Genomic DNA, 23,158 nt, shown 5'->3' with positions numbered 1-23,158 from the left:
AGACGCCTAAAGTCCTCTGAAGTTGGCTGACTTTTAACTCATGACAACAATGCAGCAAAAAATCTCGTTGTTCTTATGTATTAAAAAAAAAAGTGTAACCAGGTTAACAGTTTTTATGTGAGCAGCAAATTGCACTTACCACTTGTTTTGTCCTTCATTTATTCTATTATATGAAACTATTTGGGTCGCATTTCTTGTCGACCTATCAATTTGCGTACTTATTAAGTAGCCTACTTTAGAAACAGGCAATTTTACGATTTGTGTGGAAATATTATGACCCCACATTCTCCTCGGCAACTTGTTCCGACCCAGACAGCAAGCATTCGTCAGTCCAGTGGATTTTGGTCCGCACCACTGGCGGTATGCCACCTCTCGGACCCCCAGCTCTAGTGTAGCTGGGCGTGGATATTAAGAAAATAAATTAAAATGTCAGCAATTCCTGCGATATCTAAATCATATGCATAGACTTGGCAAAGTCTATTTAAAATATCAGCTACTAAACAGAAGTAGTTTATATCCTTTTAAAAGACTCTCAAGGTGAAAAATGACTTGGTCATTTGAAGACTTATGTTACGCTCGGCTGACCTCCAAAAAAATGTTAAGGGTTGGTAAATGACAAATGAGTAAAAGACAAGATGTTATAAAAGCGAGTCGCAAAACAGTGGGCAGATTGTCCGGGACTCAGCAGCGGACTGTCCGAAAAAAGTGTAAAAGGCCAGCGGACCGCTAGCTCAAGCTCCACTGAAAACACTGTACTTTTGCTACCAGGGTAGGAACATGCCATTCAATTCTGAAAGACTCAAATGCACAAATTACATCACTGTATGAAAAGTATTTTTAATGAATCAAATGAAGGTCTGTGAGCAGGCAACTTCCTGATCACAAGTCTGTAAAATTAAAGAACATATAAAATCACATGTATTGTATATATCTATACCTATATGTCTATATGTAAAATACTCAACGAACGGAAGTGTTGTGAAACATTGAGATGCTGCCCTCTGCTGGGGAGCCCTGCGGTTAATATTCCTCAACGAAAAGCCACCCTGTAGCCTATAGCCTACTGGAAAATTGCTCACTCCAAATTAAATTTGTTACAAATTAAAACTCAGTTTGAACACTTTTCTTCTTTAAACAATATCAGTACCAAATAATTATTTCATATTCAGATTGAAAATCACCAAATGCAGCTTTAGACTAAGTGACGATGTGACTGTTCAACGGCCTGCGTAGTGGATATGCCAGTAAATGCCCAGGTTTCTGGGCCTACCCTTTTGTATTGTGTGTGTGATGTAAATGATCGTGAAAAAAAACATTAAACACCATAAATACACGGCAGAAATGTGTCACTCCACTCTTTCCACAAATTCCACACGGTCGGTCATTTTTTATCATTCAGATTTTATTTCATTTGAAAGGTGGTGTAATATTTCCGTATCAGGTGTCACTTCTAAAAATATTTTAAAACTATGTACAAATGCAGAGGCTCAGATTGGGGGAAAGGAAATAGCATATTCTTTCTATCAACATAGAACTCAGAGGTACAAAAATATACTTTCCACCCCTGTATGCTTTTCTTATATTACACAAAACCATTGTACAAGATAAAGATGATGATATTGAGGTGAGCATAAGAAAACACCACTTAATAGCATAGTATTACTGTACTACAAGACAATTATGTACAAACGTTCTCTTTTGTCTAAAAGAGATATACTTGATAGGCTAAAACTAGACAGTTACTGACACGGTGGCTAATATTTTAAGGTTTGAATAGGCGGTAGCCTTAAGAGTAAAGTGTAGGCATTCATATAAACCATTTCACCACAATCCTCTCATACCCTGAGAACAGAGTTGCTGAACAACAATCTGTCAGGCAGATATAGCATAGACATTGAGACATGACAGTTTAAAAAACAAAACAAAAAAAGTAAAAATAAGACACCATGACTTTTCAGATGGGCTTGGTGGTGCTGTTGTAAACCAGCTTCTCTGTGTACTCCAGCGTGTTGGCATGCGTGCCGTTCACCCCAGTGCGCTGGTGCCGCGGCTGCCGTTCCTTCCTGCCCTTCAGGAAGCAGTAGCCCACCAAGGCCAGCAGGACCAGGATGGCCACACCCAGCAGCACTGCAATGATCAGGGTGCCTGAGCACAGAGTGGAGGACAGGGACAGGGCAGGATGGTACAGCAGTCAGAGACATGGCAGGATGGTACCATAGGGTATAGTAGGGTATGATACAGTACACTATAGTATGGAACAGTACGGTATTGAACAGTAGGGTATAGTAGGCTATCGTATGGTACAAGACAGTATGTTAGGCTATGGTATGGTATGTTATGTCATAGTATGAGTTGAGTGGTATGGACAATCATCAGGAATGACACATTTTGTAGGGGATTGCAGTCAATAACCTACACAGTAGATGTGTTCCACCAGGACAGGTATAGTACGGACATGTACAATCAATACTGCACATGTTTAAGAAGGGTTAAAGTGAGGGATTGCATTGGGATGCGACACTATGACATTACATACAGTGAAGTTAACATAAGAATACCTTTATCACTGTCAGCTCCCTGGTACTCGGTGAATTCTCCCCTTCGGGCAAACACATCCTTGTCTGTACAGGACAGAACAAAACAGGCAAATAAGGTACTGTCATTAAGCAAATGCATGCTCCTTTTCCATACTGACTTCATCAAGGAGTTTTGGTCTAAAACTAGATATATAACTACCTTAAAAACACACACACACAGAAACCTTGCCAACACCACCAACAGCCCAGTCTTATGAAAGCTTTTCTTACCTATCTGTGCAGTGTTCTAATTTGAACTACAGATGGCTAGTGCCAACGACAGGTGTAGTTATCGGTCCTTTACATCATATACCATCAAAATGGATTTTAAGATGATGGTAAAACAAGTTGGCTATAAAAAACATACCTTAAAAGGGACAAACTGTTGCATGCTGTTGCTTAAATGACTACATGAATAAAAATGTGGGCTAAACGTCAGCCGCCATGACTATTGACGCATTAACAGCATTTGACGTTCTAAGACAATCAAAACTGAAGCATTGGCTAAAGTACATGGGCAGGGTAAATAGAAGTGGGCCTCGGAGACTAATTTGTCATGCAGTGCAGTCTAGCCCCACAAAACTAGCTGCCTCTCAGTGCGTGTTATTTGGCAGATCATTCAATAGTTTGTTTTTTTATGACCTTGAAATACTAGTTACACTCACCGGTTACTCCTTGGCAAGCCAGCGCACAGATGTCCTGACTTTCGAACTGGTTATCGTTCCCATTGCAGCCACCGAAGTTGAAGCGAGAGCAGGTCCGATCATAGGGGTCATAGAACCACTTGGTCATGCTGGCCCTACAGGGCCCGGTGTTGGGGGGCTCAGTGCAACGGACTGGGGAGGGGGAACAAAATATTTTATGAAGCAAATGTGCGTGAAAGAAAGAGGGAAAGACAGAGAAATAAACAGAGAGGAAGGAGATTATTCACCTTTTAAAAACATTTATTAAAAAAAAAAAAACACACATCTTTATTGATATCGTTTGTAGGGAGAAAAAAACCACACACACACACACACACACACACACACACACACACACACACACACACACACCACCACTACCTTCAAATCAACGAAGGAACAAAAGATGACGAGGATAGCAAAAGAGGGAACAATGAAAAGTAGCTAATGAGAACAGACAAACAATTTTCAAGAGGACATAAAAACAGAGAGAGAGAATAAAGTACTAAAAATGATCAATGAAATACCAAGGAAAAGAAAGTAAAGAATGAATTAATGGTTGAATGACACCTGTGGACCCACAGACTGACCTTTAATTTCATCCACTGGGATTCTGCGAAGCTTCTCGAGCTGTTTGTTCACTGATAAAAATAAACACATACAGCTCACACAGTCAGACTGAGCTTGTTATAACTCTGTTAATGTCTTGTGCTCATACAAATGTAGAAATGTTTGATAGGAGCTTAGACAGTTGAAAGCACATACAGTCACAGATAGACAATAAGAGACAGATAGAAATGAATAACCACACAGAGACAGACAGACAGACAGATCAACTGACACACAGAGAGAATTATAGACTGTGTTTGTGTGTTTGTATGTGGAGACATTTCCGCACAATCATTGCAAGATTCCTCATCTGAGCCATCGCCGCACTGTGTTTTTCCATCACACTCCAACCCAGGGTCCAGACAGCAGCCATTAGAGCACGTGAACTGATCAGACTGGCAGGGTCCCCCACATTTCTCCACTGAAAACACAGACACACACACACACACACACACACACACACACACGCACACACAGACAAAAAAACAAACACACAACTATGAAAGGACATTCGCAGGAGTTTCATATCTGAAATTAATCCTTTGCGTCTTGGTCATCATTACCTTAAGGGCTTTCATCAAATAATCCTTCAAATTCTGACATGCCCACCCATTTGCCTTTAGCAGACATCGGCCCATGTCCAAGAGAAGGACATGATTGAAAGTGTTTCTTCTCTTACATACGTGTCTTATTTTCCACAGGGACCAACGCAGAACACATTCGCTCATGGCTTACCTGGATCGAGCATAGGTGTCACCCTTCTCCCTGTGCCACCTGTCTCTGTCTCAACTGCAGAACACAAGACAAGATGAAACATTTCAATTACGTTAAGTCCTCATTACGCAGCACTACATAAAGGCTAATGATACTTTCTTCTCTATGCATCTGATCATGTATCAGACCACTTAGTGCTTCACAACACCATGTCAAAATATAGACAGAGTAGACAAAGCTATAAGGACCCATTTGAACGATTTCGGTTGCTTCTGTGTACCTGAGATGCCATCGCAGGCGGTCTCGCATTCGGCCTGGGAGATGTAGTTGTTGCGGTTTTCTCTGCACCCTCCGAAGTTGAACTCCTCACACTTGCCTGAGGCGGCGTTGTAGTGCCAGCGAGGGTAAGAAGCCCGACAAGGACCGACCTTCTTGGGCACTAGGCAGTGGTCTGGGAAGGACAAAGGTCGCATATTATGTCTCGGTCTCAATTACAGAGAAAGCTGTACATTCACTGGCAATTTCCCATGTTTCTGTTAAGTGGGAACCAGAGGCAATGTCAATGTCCCAGGAAATGTACCCATTTTGGAGCTAGTAAAAAAGTGAAATTACTGGTAATGGTCTGCACCTGCTTAAGTGGAGAGGGGGGACTTCATGCAGAGCCCTTGCACCACTGATGTCAAAGTTCACCAAAACACTGGCCATTATTTCCCTCGGGAGTGGTTAATGTGTATCAGTAGCCACTTGCTGTAGTTTTAAATAGCAGCCAGTGTTCCACCCGAATCACCAGTAATGAACACAGCAAAGATCAAATGTTACATTTCTGGACATTCACTTTTTCACTGCCTTTTCTTTTTGATTGGCGTGATTCTCGTGACACAGAACTGCCCATCTCAACCTTAGCGTCATTACTGTACATGATGTGACATCTTCACAAAATATGAACTCAATGGTCTTACATACAAGTATGTCAGGACGGTGACTAAACAGTGTCTGAGATGAGGTCTCTACAGAGGCTGCCCAAATCTGAACTCATCCCTGCCCTGTCAGCATTTGCAAAATGTCTATTGTTGAAAAACAACAGCAGCATTGACACAGAGCACTGGCGGTTACACTGTAGACAATATAACCTTACTTCAGAAACTTTCCTTTGAACTGAGACACTTTTGATTGAGTCAGACTGTCTCTGGTGGTAAGTTCATTTGGTTATGATCATTGCGAACTTCACAGACTTGTTTTGTTTGTGTGTGTGTGTGTGTGTGTGTGTGTGTGTGTGTGTGTGTGTGTGTGTGTGTGTGTGTGAGAGAGAGAGAGAGCGAGAGAGACAGGACTGTGTGTGACAATCATCGTATTTCTACCTGTGATAACACCACATGAGCATCAACAGCTTCTTTGAAAGGTAGTAGTGTGTAAAAAAAAAAAATTGACAAAAGAAGCATACTGATAGAGTTTGGCCTTGTGTAATAACAGCATCAAAGCATCAAATCTTAGAAACGAAACTCATCAGCCTTTGAGTTGAGGAAAGTATTTTACTTAGACATGAATCACACCCCCAAAATACCCCCGGCGGTTGACTTGTGTAGTTAATGAGTAATTCCTCGATGTGTTTTTTCAGTCATATTCAAATCTATGATTAAACCAGCTTTAACGGACATTGGCGATGCATATAAAATCATAACTTGGTGATTTTAAGAATTCCACTGAACAATATACCAGCAATACTCTAGTCTTCTGGTAAAGCTGCCCTCATTTACTGCCACAAGTCCATGTCTCTCCAAGCACTTTGTTAGCGAGTGAGGTTACGCCACACAAATGTCCTCAAAACGTTCTGTAGCCTTGGAGATCATAATATGTTGCCATTCATTTAGACTGGACTGGACTGCCCAGCATATCATAACTACAGAGTCAATGCATAGGGGGCATATCCTCTGTCTGAAAACACAAGAAACCATTATACAAAACTAGACCCCTCTTTTAGTGTGCCAATACTCCTCTAGACTCTACTACACACACACCAATGTCAGGCTCAGGCTGTTTTCTAGTTGTAGCTTTACTGAACATTTACAAAGAAAATGAGCTTGGACTACAAATAGACAGATGTGTGGTGCCACAAGCCCCCACAACTCATACCATTCTGTTTTAGCTGGGTTTGGTTTCCTGCCACACGCCAGTTAGCAGTTCTGAATTTAGCAGATATAATAATATAATTTCATGCATAAAATAACCAGCTCTTGCATACAATGTGAACATGCCAGTCACAACCACCAAACCCTGTGACTGAAATGACAACACTGAGTCATATCAGTGTCAGTGTTCACACACAAGATTCCATTTCATCAAACACTAAATAAACATAACGGCTTTAAAATGACAAATTATCCTCTGCCTAGCCAGTCTACTTTCCACTCAACACTGTTTGAAGTGCTGTTCAGTTGACATACAGCTTCTGTGGGATTAAGAACATGCTTTTCTGTCTAGTGACGCAAGAATGTGTCTTGGCACTCCCATACATCCCCACAAAAGCTGTGAGAGGAGGTCTAATGATTTCTGACTAAATTAAAGAGCCGTTTTTCCCTGTTTCTTTGTGTTATAGCACAAAAATACACAGAAAACCTTTAAGTGCATTGTCCATATCTGTGTGCCTTCAAAGAGGCCAACTAGACTAGAGTCTGTTCCATGAGTCAACTAGAGTCTGTTTCATAAGCTTGTGGGTGACAATGTGCTCAAAGGTTTCAGTGTTTTTTCCTTGTTTGCGAAACTGTCTGTGAACCTGCCTGACCAGTTTTCAGATGAGGGAAGAGGTGGGGCAAAGGAGTTCTACCGAAAAGACGCTGCGGCAGATGGCCAAGATGGTTTTTTGTTTCATCAGAAATGTCAGAAACAACAAATCACATACACATTCTTTCATGCTTACTCAAACAAAGGGACTAGAGAACCTTAGCATCCCTGTGTGTGTTTGTGGTGGTGGATAATTACATCAAGGTAGGGTGTCTGTCTACCAAATTCAAAAGTGATGCAGGGACAGACGTATGGAATAAGGAAGTTTTAAGAGCATACTCATGAACAGTTTGCAAGAATGTGGTACTCATAAGATTGTACAAACAGAACAGAAGACGAGCCAGAGAGAGTTAATTGGCCAGGAAGATCAAAACCAAACCAAACTAAGATAAGGAGATGTGAGCCAGATACCTGATGGACAACAACCAGAATATTGGAAACCACCCTTGTTTAGCAAAAGTCATACTTTTTCAACAAGGCAAGGAAAAAGACATAAGGTCCTTGTGGTCCTTATATGACCTAGTGATATAGGAAGTAATCGACCCTCTGGTTTCCTCTAAATTAAATAAAGAAGATGCATTTGAAAAACATTCCTGGCTAAATAAACAGTGATTTCATTTAACTTTATTTGGGGACTTTTGCCAATTTTTATGGTGGTCAATGTCAAAATATTGTGACTGTAAAGAGCAACGTCTTGTGTAGCATATGTACAAGTGCTGTAAGTAAGTAAAACCATTAAGTAAGTAACTGACTTACGGTTGGACTGTTCAGGAGTAAGCACCAGAACAGTGACTTGAGCAGAGTTGGACTGGCCAATGGAGTCTGTGACCGTTAGTTGGAACTTGTACACACCAGAGGACAGGTTGGACACAATCACTTCATCATCAAAAGTGGTTTTCTGAGGAAGATATTTTGTCATGGTTAGGCTTCACTTGAATTGTTTATGCAGCTTTGTCAGTTCTACTTCTCTCTTCAAGTGAAACAAGATATGACTCAGAAGACATTCATCTTCATTTTAATGTTATATATCAATAACCCTAAAATCAGTGGTATATTTTAGAGTTAATTGTATTGTTTAAGTTCTTGTTAATCATTTCATGATACCTGTTTGAAAACACCTTGAGTTACCTGTGCCATTCAAATACAGTCGCCTTGCCCTGCCTGATGAATAGCTCAGTATGCACAAAGCACAGCTGGGATTGATGGTTGCAATATCACTAAACCTACAAACCTACTAGGAAATCCTCTACCCTTTTATAAAGCCCAAGATTGGAAAACCATGTTTAGGAGCACACAGGTCTTCCTGGTAAACTCACTCACCTCTATGACGGCAAAATGCCCTGACAACATACGCCACTTGTAACTGACGATCTCTTTGTCGTCTTTGCTCTGAACGCCATTCAGGGTCACAGTTTCCTGAGGCTGGACGACTCTGTCCTGGCCAGCACTGGCAATTGGGGGTTTGTCGTCATCATCACCTGATGTGTCATTAAATAACAAGATCACAGGTGTGTTATGGGAAATATGGCACAGATACAAATACGTTCAGAGACACGTTGAATGACAAATCCTTTTCTGTGATACCAGTTCAACAACCCAACATTCATCTAAAGCAAACTGCCAGGTTTCAGCCTTCACTGCACTTCACCCTCCATTTTGAGACGGAATAAAAAAAAGGGCCAACCAGAACAAACCAGGCAGTACACGAACAAAGCACACACATGGTTAAAAATGATTATATAGTGTATATTAAGAAAAGATAATGCTTGTGATAAACACATTAGAGAAGAGTACAACAATAACAAGAAAAACACTACGAAGGCCAAAAGGTCTTAAAGCCAAAAATCTAAAGTTCAAGCGAAACCTTATATGGGAGGGGGTTTCTTGAGGAGGAGGTTCGTGTGAGGCCTGATAATGGTCTGCTGTGAAACCCTACCAAGGCACTTCACAGGCCTCTAAGAACCCAAAACAGTAAACATGGAGGCTCTCCTGGAAATTCACCATCTTTCTTTAAGAAGATGCAAACACTCCATAGCTAAGTAAAAAAAATACCTACTTGCAAGTTGTGATCTCAGCTCTGTTCTAAGTGAATGACATGCAGGACAGCACATATACACAGTCTTCATCACAATTCAGTGGTAGTCCTCTATTCTTTTTTCCCTTAAGTGTAAAGTTATAGTGCCTATGTCTCCAGGAGGTGAACAGAGCTTGATTTCGACTCGAGAGAAATATCGAGTAAGGGAGACCTGGTACAGTTGTAAGACTTCTTTGTCTTGCTTTGTATTTTGCCTTGTTGAAACAACAACAACAAAAGTGACTGCTTTCATTTTAACATATTTGTAACAGGCACCACTTGTCTCTATTTAATTAACTTATTCAAGGACATGTGCCTTACTTTTCCTCTAATTTTCATCTAAATGCAGTGAGTGCCATTGGGGACAAGCTTGAAGGGAAAAAGGGGGGAGTGACAGTGATGGAAAAGGGTGTTTCTGTAAAGTGTAGTTTTAACAGCTAGCCTATTTTACTTGCTAGTTAGCTTGCTGTTACAATAGGTGTTACAATGTTCACCATCCGACCTCACCTAATATGTGAGAAGATAATAACCCTAACAGACTCGAACAGGTTGTATGCAACCTGTAAGTATCCTAGCACCTAGATCAGAAATCGCTGATCACCACGTTACAAGTGTTCCTGTCAAAACATATTTTTGCAATTATTATTATTTTTTTTTTAAATTACGCATTTGCCACATAAAACGATTTCGGTCCATAACTTTACGAGAAATTGAGACACAGGCTACATTTTGGAATGTTGCGTGCTGATGCCTTCACACATGTTGCCTTTCGAGTTTCATCGAGCTGAGAAATTAAGCATATTACAACTGTACCTAAAACACACAATCCTTGAGACCTTATTTCTCATCCGTGGAATGTTTCAAAGAAGAATAATAAACTTTCTAACTTCGACCTATATGCATTCAGGGTTTCTTGTTAACATAAAGCAATAATTTCCATTATAGAGTCAATACATTAAACCCAAATATCAGTGTTTGACACTTTCAATGCTTTATAGAAACACGGTCTCTTCAGTGTTCCCATACAAAATGAATTTGACTAATTTTAGTGTGTGTGGAAGTGGTAGGCCTATGTTTTGCGAGGGGTGAACGTGATGGAATTTTACCTGTATCTGTTTTATCTAGATCATTTCCGAAGACTGAGGTTAAAACATAATTGTTGAATCCGTCCTTCCTGACGAATCGACAAACTTTCTTCTGTTTGTACAAACAATCGAACAGATAACAGGACTTGATAGAGCCTTCATCTCCATTCTCCATCAAAGCCAGATTACACTGTCTGTTTTTGCAGCAGGACACGATGCAGTCCTTGGTGTTCGTCACGGCCGGAGAGGAGATGAATGTTGCGCCCTCTTTCAGAGACTCATCTGCGTCCAGGACAAAATTTTCCTTTCCTTGTGTGAACGTCGTTAGACATTGGTCGCTGAATATTTGGGCCTTTGTGCTCCCCGTGAGTACCTGAAGCAACACTGCGGCGCTAAATAAGAGTTCTATCCGGGAAAGTGTCATCCTCCTCAAGGACAGTTCTTTCAGAAAATACTTCTCAGACGAGGACCTTCGAAAACACCAAAACACACAAATGTATTACGTTAAACATAATGGATTATACAACATTCAATATAAACGATCAACAAAATGAATACACTTTCACTGGTTGTTTTCCTTTTAAAATCCTCAGAGGCATTCTGTTCCTATAAAAAAAAAATGATAATTTAGGATGCGAAGTATGCGGCTAGCCTATTTCCGCAGCACCATGGCGCTGAGTGTGGAACAGGGTAAACGTTACCGATTGCCAGAGGCGAAAGAATAAACATTTGACGCTTACCACTTAAATCAAACTTTATCTGATTCCCGAGGTGTCTTCGTGATCCTCATCTGCCGAATGTGCTTTAAATCCAACTAAATTGCCCGGACAAAGTAGAAATAATAGGTATATCAACGAAAATAAAACGACCGATTGATACTACGCTTCTGTGTATACAGGTGTGTCCGGATACCTGTGATATCCAGGAAGTGAAATTCTAGTCAACCACGCCCACTGCACGACAGTGAAACCAAAAAATGTCTATTAGTTTATGTTGACTTTTGTCCAAATTTAGGCTTACAGGAAATATATGAGAAATTATGATTTTTTTTTAATGATACTGTGGCTGTCGATGTAGCAATAGGCCTACCTTTTCTGCTTTAAAAGCAAATAGAACAGCCTATACGTATCAACTAACTTTCATGTTTTTTTTGTCCCCTTGAAACCTATGTGAACTGTGTTTAACATGATTTGTTTGTAATATAATATGCATTTATTTAAACATTAAAGTTATGCCGATGATCCAATTCTAAATTGACCCTCAAGCTGCAAATCTTTTTTTCTCGTTTCAACCACAAGATGGCACTGTGGTGTAGTGGCAAACTAAGTAAGTTAACTCAGAGTTAGTGGTAAACCTCCTAGTAGAAGAGCCCTATGAATTCACTCTCCTTGCAAAACAAAACCAGGGCCTTCTTTTAGGAAGTTTACTACCTATTCCTATACTCAGGTTTATCACTAAACCACATACTTGGAATACCCCCAGGATTTGTACTTTATAATTGTTTGCTGTTGATTGTATTTTGTAATATTTTTTAATACAAGAGACTAAATTAATGAAAATGATTGAAGTTGATATAGGCCTATTTTTGATGTGGGTCTGACGAGGTGATGTATATACAATGCAAAATGTTCACAGTATCTATTGGATAGTTCTAGGTATTCGGCCAACCAGGTATTAAGCCCCTGGTGTATATCAGAGAAAATATCAGGCATATCAGCCTGCGAACAATTATTCCAAGTCATTGTGGTGAAGCTTTGCATTTCGTTTGAAGTTAAAAATAAAAATGGAAGACTTGCAATGGGCTACCATGCTCTACCTTTGTGAGTGCATACACAGTTTATTTGTTTGTTTGTGAGTGTGAGTGTAAATTCTTCATTCACGAAGATGACCTCTACACACCCTCACATTTCCACTCTCAGGCAGAGAACAAGGCTTGTCCTTTATTATGGTTTGTTTTTGCAAAGAAGATTATACTAAAAGATAAAGCATGATTCAAACCATCACTGCAGAGATGGAATATCCTATGTCGAGAGCCTATACCAGAGCCATGTTTGTGCCCACACTGCAATGCACCTGAGACAGTTGACCTCAACCAAGGCTTCTATCTGCAGGTGACTGAATGAAAAAATGGAAACACGTTTTAATATCTGAGCTAGGATATCCCAGGCCTGGTTGGGGAAGTTCCATAAATGCTTCTGTGAGACATGGGACTGCCCGAACTTAGAAGTAACCTTACATTTACATTTAGACATTTTGCAGATACTTTTATCCAAAGTGACGTACAAAGGAGAAAACAATCAAGCTACGAGCAATAGATAACTAGTGTACCAATAAATAAATACTACTTTACATTAATTTAAAAAAAAAAAACTTCAGGAATGTCACTACTGTAAGTGCGAGTTAAGTTCTAGTTAGAGGAGATAACATTAAAGGAAGGATAAGGAGAGGTAGAAAAAGGAAGAGGAAGTGGAAAGGAGGTGCTCCCTGAAGAGGGACTGCCCCAACTCAGTAATAACATTAGCCAGGACAAGTCTTACTTCTATCCCTTCTACTGTGGGCCTACATTTATATTATTGGGCACTTTTACAAAAAATAACACACAGCAAATGTAAGTTATAGACGATGTGCAGCATGAGAAAGGAACCAATAAGATGCTGTCTTGCTCTACCAGTAGGCTACATCTACATGGAGATTTCTACTTCATTCAATTTTGCATAATTTTTTTAATGAACATAATGACAGATATACGCTAAATGGGTCCATTCACGGAACCAGATGGAGAAGAACTGATTGTAAGGGGCCGGGCAGAATGAATTTGTTGTCTGAGAAAGGTGAGCTGCCAATGTGCTTAATAATTCAGCGCTGGTAACAGACGGTGCATCAGCTACCCAGGGACAGAGCCGTAGGTGATTGACACACTCTGCCAAAATACACACAAAAAGAGAAGGGGATGCCATTGTTATGATCAGTAACTAGATCTGTGGAAACTCCGTGGCTTACCCTTGTAAGACACCACTCCGACTAGTAATAGTTTGCCACGGGCTTTGGATGTTATTGTGTTTTATTTTGTTCGTAGTGATGTTTGAGTTGAAAGGTAGAGTTTGTTTGTCCAACCCAAAGTCTCCATGATGTGTTTTACCCCCTGAGTGTTAATGGCAGTAACTGTTTGTCCACCCTTTCTCATCCATCTTTTATTGACATGTAACCCAGGCTGCCAATTTAGCTTCAAGGGTTATTAAACGCACACCTGATAATGGCGGCTTATAAAGGACACGCTTGGTGTCTTGTGTACTCCACGGCGAAGTACATCATGATGGATGACGAATAAGCAGAGACAAAGCGGAGGCAGCGGCTCAAGGCTACTCTGGGTTCCCTGGTTTTTGATGGCTTTTTCTGCAAGTCAAAATGTCAACAAGTACGCTACTTAAGCCATAAAGTCAGGTGAGGTATGGTTTAATGGGCTGTTTGGAATGAGCCTGAACCTGTTTGCAGATATGGAATCAAAACTATACTTTGTCTGACAGTTTCTTCACTAACAAGCATTGAACTCTTCTTCTCTGTGGCGAAGATTAATACTCTGTTCCATGAGTAATTCCCTCATTTAGACCACCACAAAGAAGTATAGCACTGTTCTCAGAGCAGGATTATCTGACAGGAGAGAAATGAGAACAGCATCATACATACTTAGGCAACAACAAGTGTTTCAATCTGAGGCAACATTTGGCAAGGTCAGCATACCCGTTCTTTAGTATATACTGTATATGCTGTAGTCTTGCTCTTAATGAGAGAATATGAGGTCAATACAATCCATTACCCCCTGCTGTTTCCTGGCATGAGATATAACACACAACAGAAAACTCCATTAGTCAAGAAAAAGGTACTTGGCTATGGGGAAATTAGGTCTCCGGTGTGTAGTGATCCAATTCAATTATAATACAATCTTGATATAGAGGTTCTTCATATTTCTATAACCTACCTTGTTGTCAAGATTTATTGAGAACAAGTGCCTTTACCCCCTCTTATCACAATAGTAGGGAAAACTATTTGATGGAGTAGTATTTTTGTCCTTTCAAGGACCACAGGGTAAACAATGTGTTTGTTTTGCTTTACACTAATCCAAAAAATAATCTAGTCAAACACAGAGACATTCATGCACGCAATTTTTATTACAATCCTTCCCAGAATGCTGGTAGTTAGCAAGCCAGGGCGGAGGAGGGAGTGAGCAGGAGAGAGATAGAGGGGGAGGAGAAAACAGCAGCAGTGAGTGAGAGTGAGACAGAGAGAGAGGGAGGGAGAGAGAGAGAGAGAAAGAGGGACCTTCAGACTGGAACAGCAACTGATAGAGGCGGACGCAGAGAGACTGAAAGACACAGACAGGGAGGGAGGGAAGAACTGACACACCACAGAGAGAAAGAGAGAGAGAGAGAGACGGAGGGAGAGAAAGAGAGACAGAGAGAGAGAGAGAGACGGAGATACACGGCCATCCGGGATTGCTCCAGTGCTTCACCGTGGCCGTGGCAGGCATGGCGTCGGATCCCGGCACCCAGACCAGGGTGATGTTCCAGACCAAAGAGGAAGAACCTCCCCACCGCAAACTGGGCAAGTTGACGGTCAAATACAACCGCAAGGACCTGCAGCGAAGGCTGGACATCGAGGAGTGGATAGACGGCCAGCTGCACCTGCTGTTCGACTGCGAGGTAAGTGGAGACATGCACGCACATCTCTCCCTCTCTCTCCTTCCCTCACACACACACACACACACACACACATGCAGGGATATGGTAGCGGTGTCGGATCGCGGCAGGTGTGTAGGGACATCTGTCTCCTTGCTGGTCTACGGTATGTGCTTTTTCCCATTGCGAGGAGGACAGAGCCATCAGATCAGGGTAGTTCATGGGGAGAGGTGTAGGCGAACAACCACACATCTGAGCTCACTCGATGTTCAACTGGCTTCTGCAGTTCTCATTTTATTCGACTCCTCGCGTCAGCCTCTGTTTCTCATGGATGTTTGCGCTGCTCAGTCTTGGTCACGGTATCTGCTCTGCATTTTGCTCTCGGGCAGTGTTGGGACCCCATGAGTGATAAGATAAGAAGCTACCTGTGGTCCAGATCATTATAATCCTCATTTGCAAGGAAAGGTCATTCCATTTCCTTAAACATTTTTCAAAATCACTCTGTTGTGAGAGAGTGTGGTATCTGAATGTGAAGTTTTCAGCGTAGGATGTTTTTAAAAAGTAGCTAGATGATAACATGTACTGTATGCAGAAGGGCCACTCTAAGCATTGCTCTTTTAATGCAGTACTATAAACATACGGAGGAGTAGATTTTCTCAATTGCTTCACTGAGACCTCCAAACAAGCAGTCTCGGAAAGCGTCTTTAAGCACACTAAAGATGAAAATATACCTCCCGCCGTGGCGGGTTCAGACAGATCATAAATCTTTCCCCTCCCTACAGTTTGCAGTCTGAGCACATCTAAGAACTTGAGAGGTTTAGAGCCCCGGGCTCCGCAGGGTGGCTGTCTGAGTGACTGCCTCCAGCCAGTGCTGCACCCTTTGACTTCTAAAACCAACTGATTGATTTTGGACACTGGAGTCAGGGATGGGCACAAGGTTTAGTACCTTGCCTGTGATGTTCCTGTGTTCCTAGCCGACCATGGGAAATCCAATTAAATCACAAAGGGTTGGAAGTGTGTGTTTGTGTGTGTGTGTGGGGGGTATCTCTGGGGATGTCATGGCAACAAGATTCCGGAGCGGAGTAAAAAGCATGTGTTCCACGAGCAAGAGCCCAAAGAGACAGACCATGAGAAGACAGTTTCGTCCACGAGACAGGCTATTTCATGGGGATGACAAGGAGACTTAGAAATTGAGAGGGTTTTTTTCAGAACAAGCATTTAGCCAAATCCTGACCAGAATTTGTTTCGGCCCAGGGAGCCATGTAGTGGGGAAGTGATGACCAAGTTCAGCCCATGGTTAGCTGTTCTATTCTTTGGCCTGAAAAACAGTTTACCTGTTTGTGGTAGTTTTAGGCTTACAAAGATATTACAAAGATATGCATTACAAAAATATGCCTTATGTTAAAGAAGCATTCCGGATAAATTGCTATTCGCTAACGATATGCTAGCGGGTAAAACTAACGAAATCTCTTTAAATGTGCTGACTTTGACATTATGACAGTTACTCAACAACTGTCCTAACACAGTCAAACATCAAGCAAGTGCAACACAAGACAAAGCAAGATGGCAAATAAGCTACTTACTAGTTCGGCAGACAGTAGAAAGCCGGGCGGCGTCAGGCAATCTTACATTTAGCAGTTATAAGCCTATGGACCCTGGTATAGCAACGGCGCAGAGGCGATTCTCCATATTAAAAGTCATTGTAGCGCCCCAATTTTTTTCAAGTTGTTATTTTAAGGTAAAACTGCTTATCCTTACCCTAATCCTGAAGTTTAATTGCTGCATACTGTTACTTTAAGATACAAAGTCAACTAAATGTGTTTGAATTGCTTAAATTAAACTGGCTCATTTTTACAATAGCAAATTGGCCAATCTAGTTGTTGTTGAATATGAGCCAATTAGTTATGATCTTTTGATGACTTTTAGCTACTCAAATTACCTAACTGGTGTGAAAGACCTTTTTTTCCACACCCGTCAAGGGAATGTCCTCCCTCACATTTCATACAAGCTACACACATACTACATACCAGCTCAGTATGAAAAACAATTTGGTCCTGTGAGGTGATTTTGCAGGGACATGGTTGGGGCTAAATGTTCATGATACAATGAGCACCAGTAAAACAACATAGCATTTATTTATACACTTATTTGTTTAAAACGAAAATAAAAATGGAACTTAAGGACACTGGGTTAGAAAAGTCTTTGTTTCAGATAAAGTGTGTCTTGTTTGCTGTGGGTACAAGAGAGCCTTTGTCAAGCCTCTCAAATGTATGCACACAAGCTAAGCAGACACACTGATGCAAGTCAATCAGCCACCCGTCTAAGACTGGCTGAATTTGAATGAACATACTGTAGACATAGAGATTGAGATCATTGCAAATTACAATATATTTAATGAAGAAATAAATTAGGTTTTATGCTTTGGAAGTGTAGACACCACCTACTGTGTGGAAATTAAAATGATCACCAATCCAATGTTTCCAATTATTTTGGGACATGGAGCTTCTCAAACCACTATGCCCCTTAAGAGAGTCCTATTTCTGAGTATAAAACTATCAGGAGTTGTCTTATGTATTTGGCTGGTGGACCCCATATGTCTGCTGTGGAAGTGGACTAGGCCTCACCACGTGTTGGTTGAAGGCCATGAATTTTGTATAGGCCCAGGGAAAGGTTACGCCGTGGGTATTCTGACTCTTCCTTGTGGAAGCAAGCGCAGCCAGCCCCCTGTGTCAAGTGCTTAATTATTTAGGCACATTTCTAATGGATACGTATATGCAGGGCCGTGCTGATGCCGCGTCTGACTACGTTTCCTTTTCCCGAAAGCTGACATCACACCTTTTTCTTCATCGTTAATAATATCAATAGGAGAAATACAGGTCTATGTATTACCACTGTACCACCCTGTCCATATAGTACTGGAAGTGTACCCTTCTCCACACCATTTTGAAGCTCTTACTGTATTTATTTGATCTTTGTCAAAGTTTATGAGATTTAGAAGTACAACCCGTACGTACTCAAACACATACTAATCCATGGGGAGATGATGATAAAGTACATACTACCCCCCTCCGGGATCCTTTAATGGCTTATAGCACGTACTCAGCATGAACGCTGGCTTATAAGCACGCACATTCCTACACATCAGTGGGTTGGAACAACATTAGGGGTCCGGCCTGTCACCTCTGTGTCTTGTTACGATTGGATGGGTAGGCACTTCAGCGACGCTCGCAGGAAGGGGGGAGAGGAAAATCTGATTAGCGGTGGACACACACGAGTGAGTGGCCTTTGTCCGACTCCCCGTGTTCACCTCGCTGACACTGAGCAGGGATCCTGACCGGTTACACATCGCTGCTCCCCACTATCAAACAATAATAGTCCCTACTTGTCCCCACAGGCATACTAGTACAATATAAAAGACCAAAAACAATCATCTCTCTCACGGCATTCACATAGTTCTGCAGTTGAATCACAAGCTATGACCCACAAGCCCTCCACATTGGAGTATAACTCGGATTGGATTAAAAAGAGATACTGTTTTGAGGTAACTACATTCCCAGTTCTATTTTCCATAATGGGGTCAGGCTGTGTATGATTCTCGCAGCACTGCAGTTCTGAAACGTATTATTTGGCTCCCAGCATTGCTCAGATATTCATGCAGTGGGGAATTAGCGTGTACTTCAAAGTGAAGTTCTCCATAGTTCTCCGCAATTGGAAAACATCACTGTGAAGATTTTGATGTCCTAATTTGAGCACCTGTGTATGAACTGGGGCATATTCCTAATCTGGCTCTTCAAATTGTTTTCTCTTTCTTTATATCTCTCCATAAACAAGTAGATAGATTAAGAGAGACAGAGAGGGAGGAAGACAGGTTAATAAATGGAGAGATATAAAAGTGTGCTAAATCTTAAGGAAGAAGGAGCTGAAGGGACAGAATATTGTCCTGCTTTCCAAGAAAGAGAGGATTTGGTGCATCAGCGACAGCTTCCTCCTCTAAGAGTTCAATCAAGAGATGCAAGCCACCAAAGATCACTCATCAGTGACAGCACTCAGGGGCCCGACACTGCTGAAGGGGGGGGGGGGGGGGGAAGAGGAAGACAAACAGAGAGAGAGAATGAGAGTCATGGGAGAGAGAGAGAGGAAGAGAGCTAGAGAGAGAGGAAGAGAGACAGACAAGGAGAAAAAGAGGAAGAGAAAGGAAGAGCGAGGGACACATCTGTGCAGCCTCCCCATCAGTTGTCAGCATAGTTGATTAGAGCCCTGTCACCTCTGGCGCGAAAGGAAGGGGGGGGGGGGGAAGCTGTGATGTATGTGTGGGCCTGGCTGCAGCTTTTTTTCATTGGCCAGCATTGAAAACCCACCAAGTGGAAAAACTCTCCCAAAATGAGTCGGCTAAAAATACACCTGCTGACAGTGACACTGCTCATCTGCACTACACTACACTGCAGCCTGCTCCCCTCAGCAGGGAGAAGATCCACCATTAAAATCTCACTAAAACCCCCAGCAGGATATTTTGCTTCAATCGGCCACATAAATCTCTGCACATAGCAGCGCTCTGCTCTTATGCAGCTAAAGAGAGCTGTCGTGATTTTCGAGAGGATTGCTGTTGTTGCTGCTGGTTAGACGGTTTGTCATTAATGCCTTGAAGGTTTGACATTGCATTGTTTTGTCTTCACTGCACAGTTAAACTGCATTCCCTGGCGATGAGAGGGTAGGTGAATAGAGGCTGTTTACTCATTCACTTGGAGGTTAAGCAAGGCAGAGTTTGAGATTTCATATTGCCCTACTAACCCTTTTGCACACACAAAGTGACCCCTGAAGTATAAGAAAGATGAGAATGAGTAGAAGGATGATACATACGTTTGCATTTAGTTGGAAATTCATCTGAAGAGAGAAACTATCGTCATCCACTGTCGTTATCACAGGAGGACATCGCACAACCTCAAATGTCAAGAGATTTTTTTTATTCAAACGTAAAAAAAAAAATCAGCTGGGGGTGTGATTTTCTCACTCTCTAATGACTGAGCAGGAGGCAGACGGGGTGAATCATCACCGCAATGTTACCCTTTCCTGCCGCTCTAGGAAACTTGATTGCCCGAGAACTTTCATGGCTGCAATGAGGCAGAGCCAGGACACAAATGCAACATTTTCACATTTTTTCAAGAATTAATTAGGAAATAACTTTAAGACGTCATGAACGGAGTGATATTGTGAATTGTAGAGACATGGAGAGAAATGGAGGTGAAAGAAAAACTTGCTATGTGCTATTTAACCATGTTGTTCATTTGATTTTTCATCAAACTAACCAACTAGCTTAGACAGAACTCTTTGCATAGCCAGTATGGAAATGAACTACAGTGAACTGAACTGAGCAAAAGAAATGTGACTGGCTGATAAATATCAAAAATGTGTGTGTTTAGTGTGTAATGATGACCATGTTGAGTTGATCCTTCTCCTGCCGGTGTGTGCGTGTGTGTCTGTACAGGAAGAGGAGATTCCCGAGCTGGAAATCGACATTGATGAACTCCTGGAGCTTTCCGATGCGGAGCAGAGATCACGGCTACAGGTGAGTCATGTCGATACGCCAGATCCTGACGGCACCCGCCGGCACGCCACACTCCAGTGTGTGTGTGTGTGAGCTGCCTCTATGGCTGCCGACACGATGAATGAATCATGGCAAGGCCACCCGACCAATCGAGTGGAGTGCCAGGGAGTGATGCGTCACACTGACAGCAGTAATCGATATTCGAGTGCTCCCACTGCAAAAGGTGTCACTGCCACTTGGTCTTCCTGAGAGAGTTCCCCCTCAACACTCTCACACAGCCTCAACTATTATTATTATAATTATTATTATAGCTATTATATCTGGTCGCAGGTCATGTTACTGTGCATATGTTATAATGTAATAACACAATTAAGTATTGTGCAGTACAATGATATGTATGGTGTAAGAATGAATAACAGCACATTGATACTTTTCTATTACATATGCTAGTGTTAGGGTTAGGATTTGGGATAAGATCGAGGTTAGGGTTGATTTAAGGTCAGAGAATCATGTTGTGATGTTATAAACTGATTATTTATGTTATGCTGTGCTCAATGGTATAGAGAGTGTTATTTTCCATGTCTACCTAGCTAATCAGATTCTTAAATGTTTGTCATTTTGTAGGAGTTACTACAGGAATGTGGCAAGCCAAAAGAGGTAAGATATGGATAAGGTTTGGTTTTTAATGCTCTGGGATCCTGCAGTTACACTCAGAAAGGATTGCATAACTTCTTGCTTTATTTTAGCACTATTACGCAAGTCCTTACTGACATGGACCATAAAACTACAGTCGTTGGGAGCGAGTATCTCTCTCTCCCTCTAAATTGCCTTACTGATATCATGTGGTGGCTGGGAGGCCCTTGATAAGTTCAATCAGGTCTATGTCAGGGACTCGAAAACAGAGAGAAGGCTAAAGCTTTCATTGTGACTTGCAGCAGCAGAGTGAAGACATGCTTGCCTGGGCTGACTGAATTTAGTCCCCCTTTATCCCCTCTCCTCTCCTCTCGCAGGACTTTATCAACGGCCTGCTTTACCGAATGAAGGGTCTCCGCAAGATGTCAGGACCCTTGAAGAAATGAGGATTAGGTCAATATCCAGATGTAGTTAATGTGCACCCCATCCCACCCAACCCCCCAGAAGCACACACCCCTAGCAACCTCTATCTAGAAACCTTATAATGTGGAACTTAAAAAGGTAGATGAACATGTCTCCTTTCCCTGTACTCCATGGGTCAAAAATGGTCTCTGCTAACAACAGATTCCAGTATGGCTTTTATTATTTATGGACATGTTCAACATCATGACCCCTCTCTGGCAGACTTATGTATCCTTGGGAATGGGAAACGTGTATTATTCTTGATGTATTTTTTTTTTTAGTGAATTGTACATTTTTGGTTGCCTATTTATATATATTTTTTTGTTCTGACCGGTGTTGTATGTCATTATAATAACAATAAAAAAAGAAACATTTTCAGAACGTCGATGTTTAACTTTGTAATCTTTACTTCATAGTTTAGTCATTAACCCATTTTACAGCTTTTTCTGAAGCAGGACCAAAAAAACAACCTCAATATGTTGTAAGACTGTGTGAGGGAAATACCCTGGGGTTAAACATTTGCTTATTTATCTGAGATATACGGAGGTGGTATGCATATTAAGTCAACATAAACAGTGTTTAGAGACTTATAATTCCGTATTCCTGAAACGCATACATAATGATTGAAATAACCTACAATTATTCTAAAAAACGGTAGAGATCAAGCTTATCAATACTGGTCAGAGGCTTAGTAAAGCTTTTCTGTTTTACCATCAGTCTAGAATCTGTAGTAAGTAAGTCCACACGGGCAGACTAATCCTCTCCAGTTATCCCTTGTGAAGACAAGTCTTTACTTAAAACACAGAGCAACTGGTAATACGGAACAGTGGCACACATGAACATGTTAGTCCTTCTCAACTGTCACTGTCCTTCCCTCTTCTACCACCTGTGCAAACCGTCACACACAAAGCTATTCAAGAACACAAAGCCAATTGTGAGACCAAAACTGCACAGAACACAAGCTAGAGGTCACATACACTGTCTGCGCACTGTCAGACATCTCTAAAGAATGACGAGCGGTCAGACGTCAGTGTTTGCGTGTCTGCTGTGTGTGTGTGTGTTTCTCTCCCCACATTACATTACATGTGGTCAGCACTGGCTGGAGCCTGAATTAGCTGGGTGAGGAACGGTGACAAATGCAGCATTGGTTAAGTCGCACAATATGAGTGTGCTTTAGCACACTGTAGGATAGGCATCCTCACTGTGATGAAATCCATTAGCAAGATGCATTTCCTGTTTGTTGCGTTCAGGGGTATTGCCAGAGGTAGCCCACTACAGGAGCGTGGGTTGGAGGGGCTGAGGGCTAGAGTGGCAGGCAGGAAGAGTGTC

General features: G+C 41.6%; 2 protein-coding genes across 2 annotated transcripts; one reads left to right on the top strand and one right to left on the bottom strand.

The window, feature by feature from the left end:
- Nucleotides 1-1,954: 1,954 nt before the first annotated feature.
- spint1a (serine peptidase inhibitor, Kunitz type 1 a) lies at nt 1,955-11,327 on the bottom strand (the record flags this gene model as incomplete). Its single annotated transcript, XM_080850608.1, has 11 exons — nt 11,260-11,327; nt 10,541-10,989; nt 8,681-8,838; nt 8,117-8,258; nt 4,863-5,033; nt 4,604-4,648; nt 4,158-4,289; nt 3,850-3,900; nt 3,242-3,412; nt 2,559-2,621; nt 1,955-2,145 (listed from the first exon to the last, which is right to left on the bottom strand). The coding sequence occupies exons 2-11, from the start codon at nt 10,941-10,943 to the stop codon at nt 1,955-1,957; spliced, it is 1,527 nt and encodes a 508-aa protein (XP_080706734.1). The 5' UTR covers nt 10,944-10,989; nt 11,260-11,327.
- A 3,715-nt stretch (nt 11,328-15,042) lies between these two features.
- ppp1r14d (protein phosphatase 1 regulatory inhibitor subunit 14D) lies at nt 15,043-21,813 on the top strand (the record flags this gene model as incomplete). Its single annotated transcript, XM_080849861.1, has 4 exons — nt 15,043-15,216; nt 20,675-20,755; nt 21,359-21,391; nt 21,745-21,813. 4 exons carry the CDS (start codon nt 15,043-15,045, stop codon nt 21,811-21,813), a joined length of 357 nt encoding a protein of 118 aa, XP_080705987.1.
- Between the last annotated feature and the right edge of the window lie 1,345 nt (nt 21,814-23,158).

The sequence above is a fragment of the Sprattus sprattus genome, assembly GCF_963457725.1.
Source record: "Sprattus sprattus genome assembly, chromosome: 13".
Lineage (NCBI taxonomy): Eukaryota > Metazoa > Chordata > Actinopteri > Clupeiformes > Clupeidae > Sprattus > Sprattus sprattus.
The sequence above is the reverse complement of the archived record's forward strand: the minus strand, read 5'-3'. Positions and strand labels throughout refer to the sequence as shown.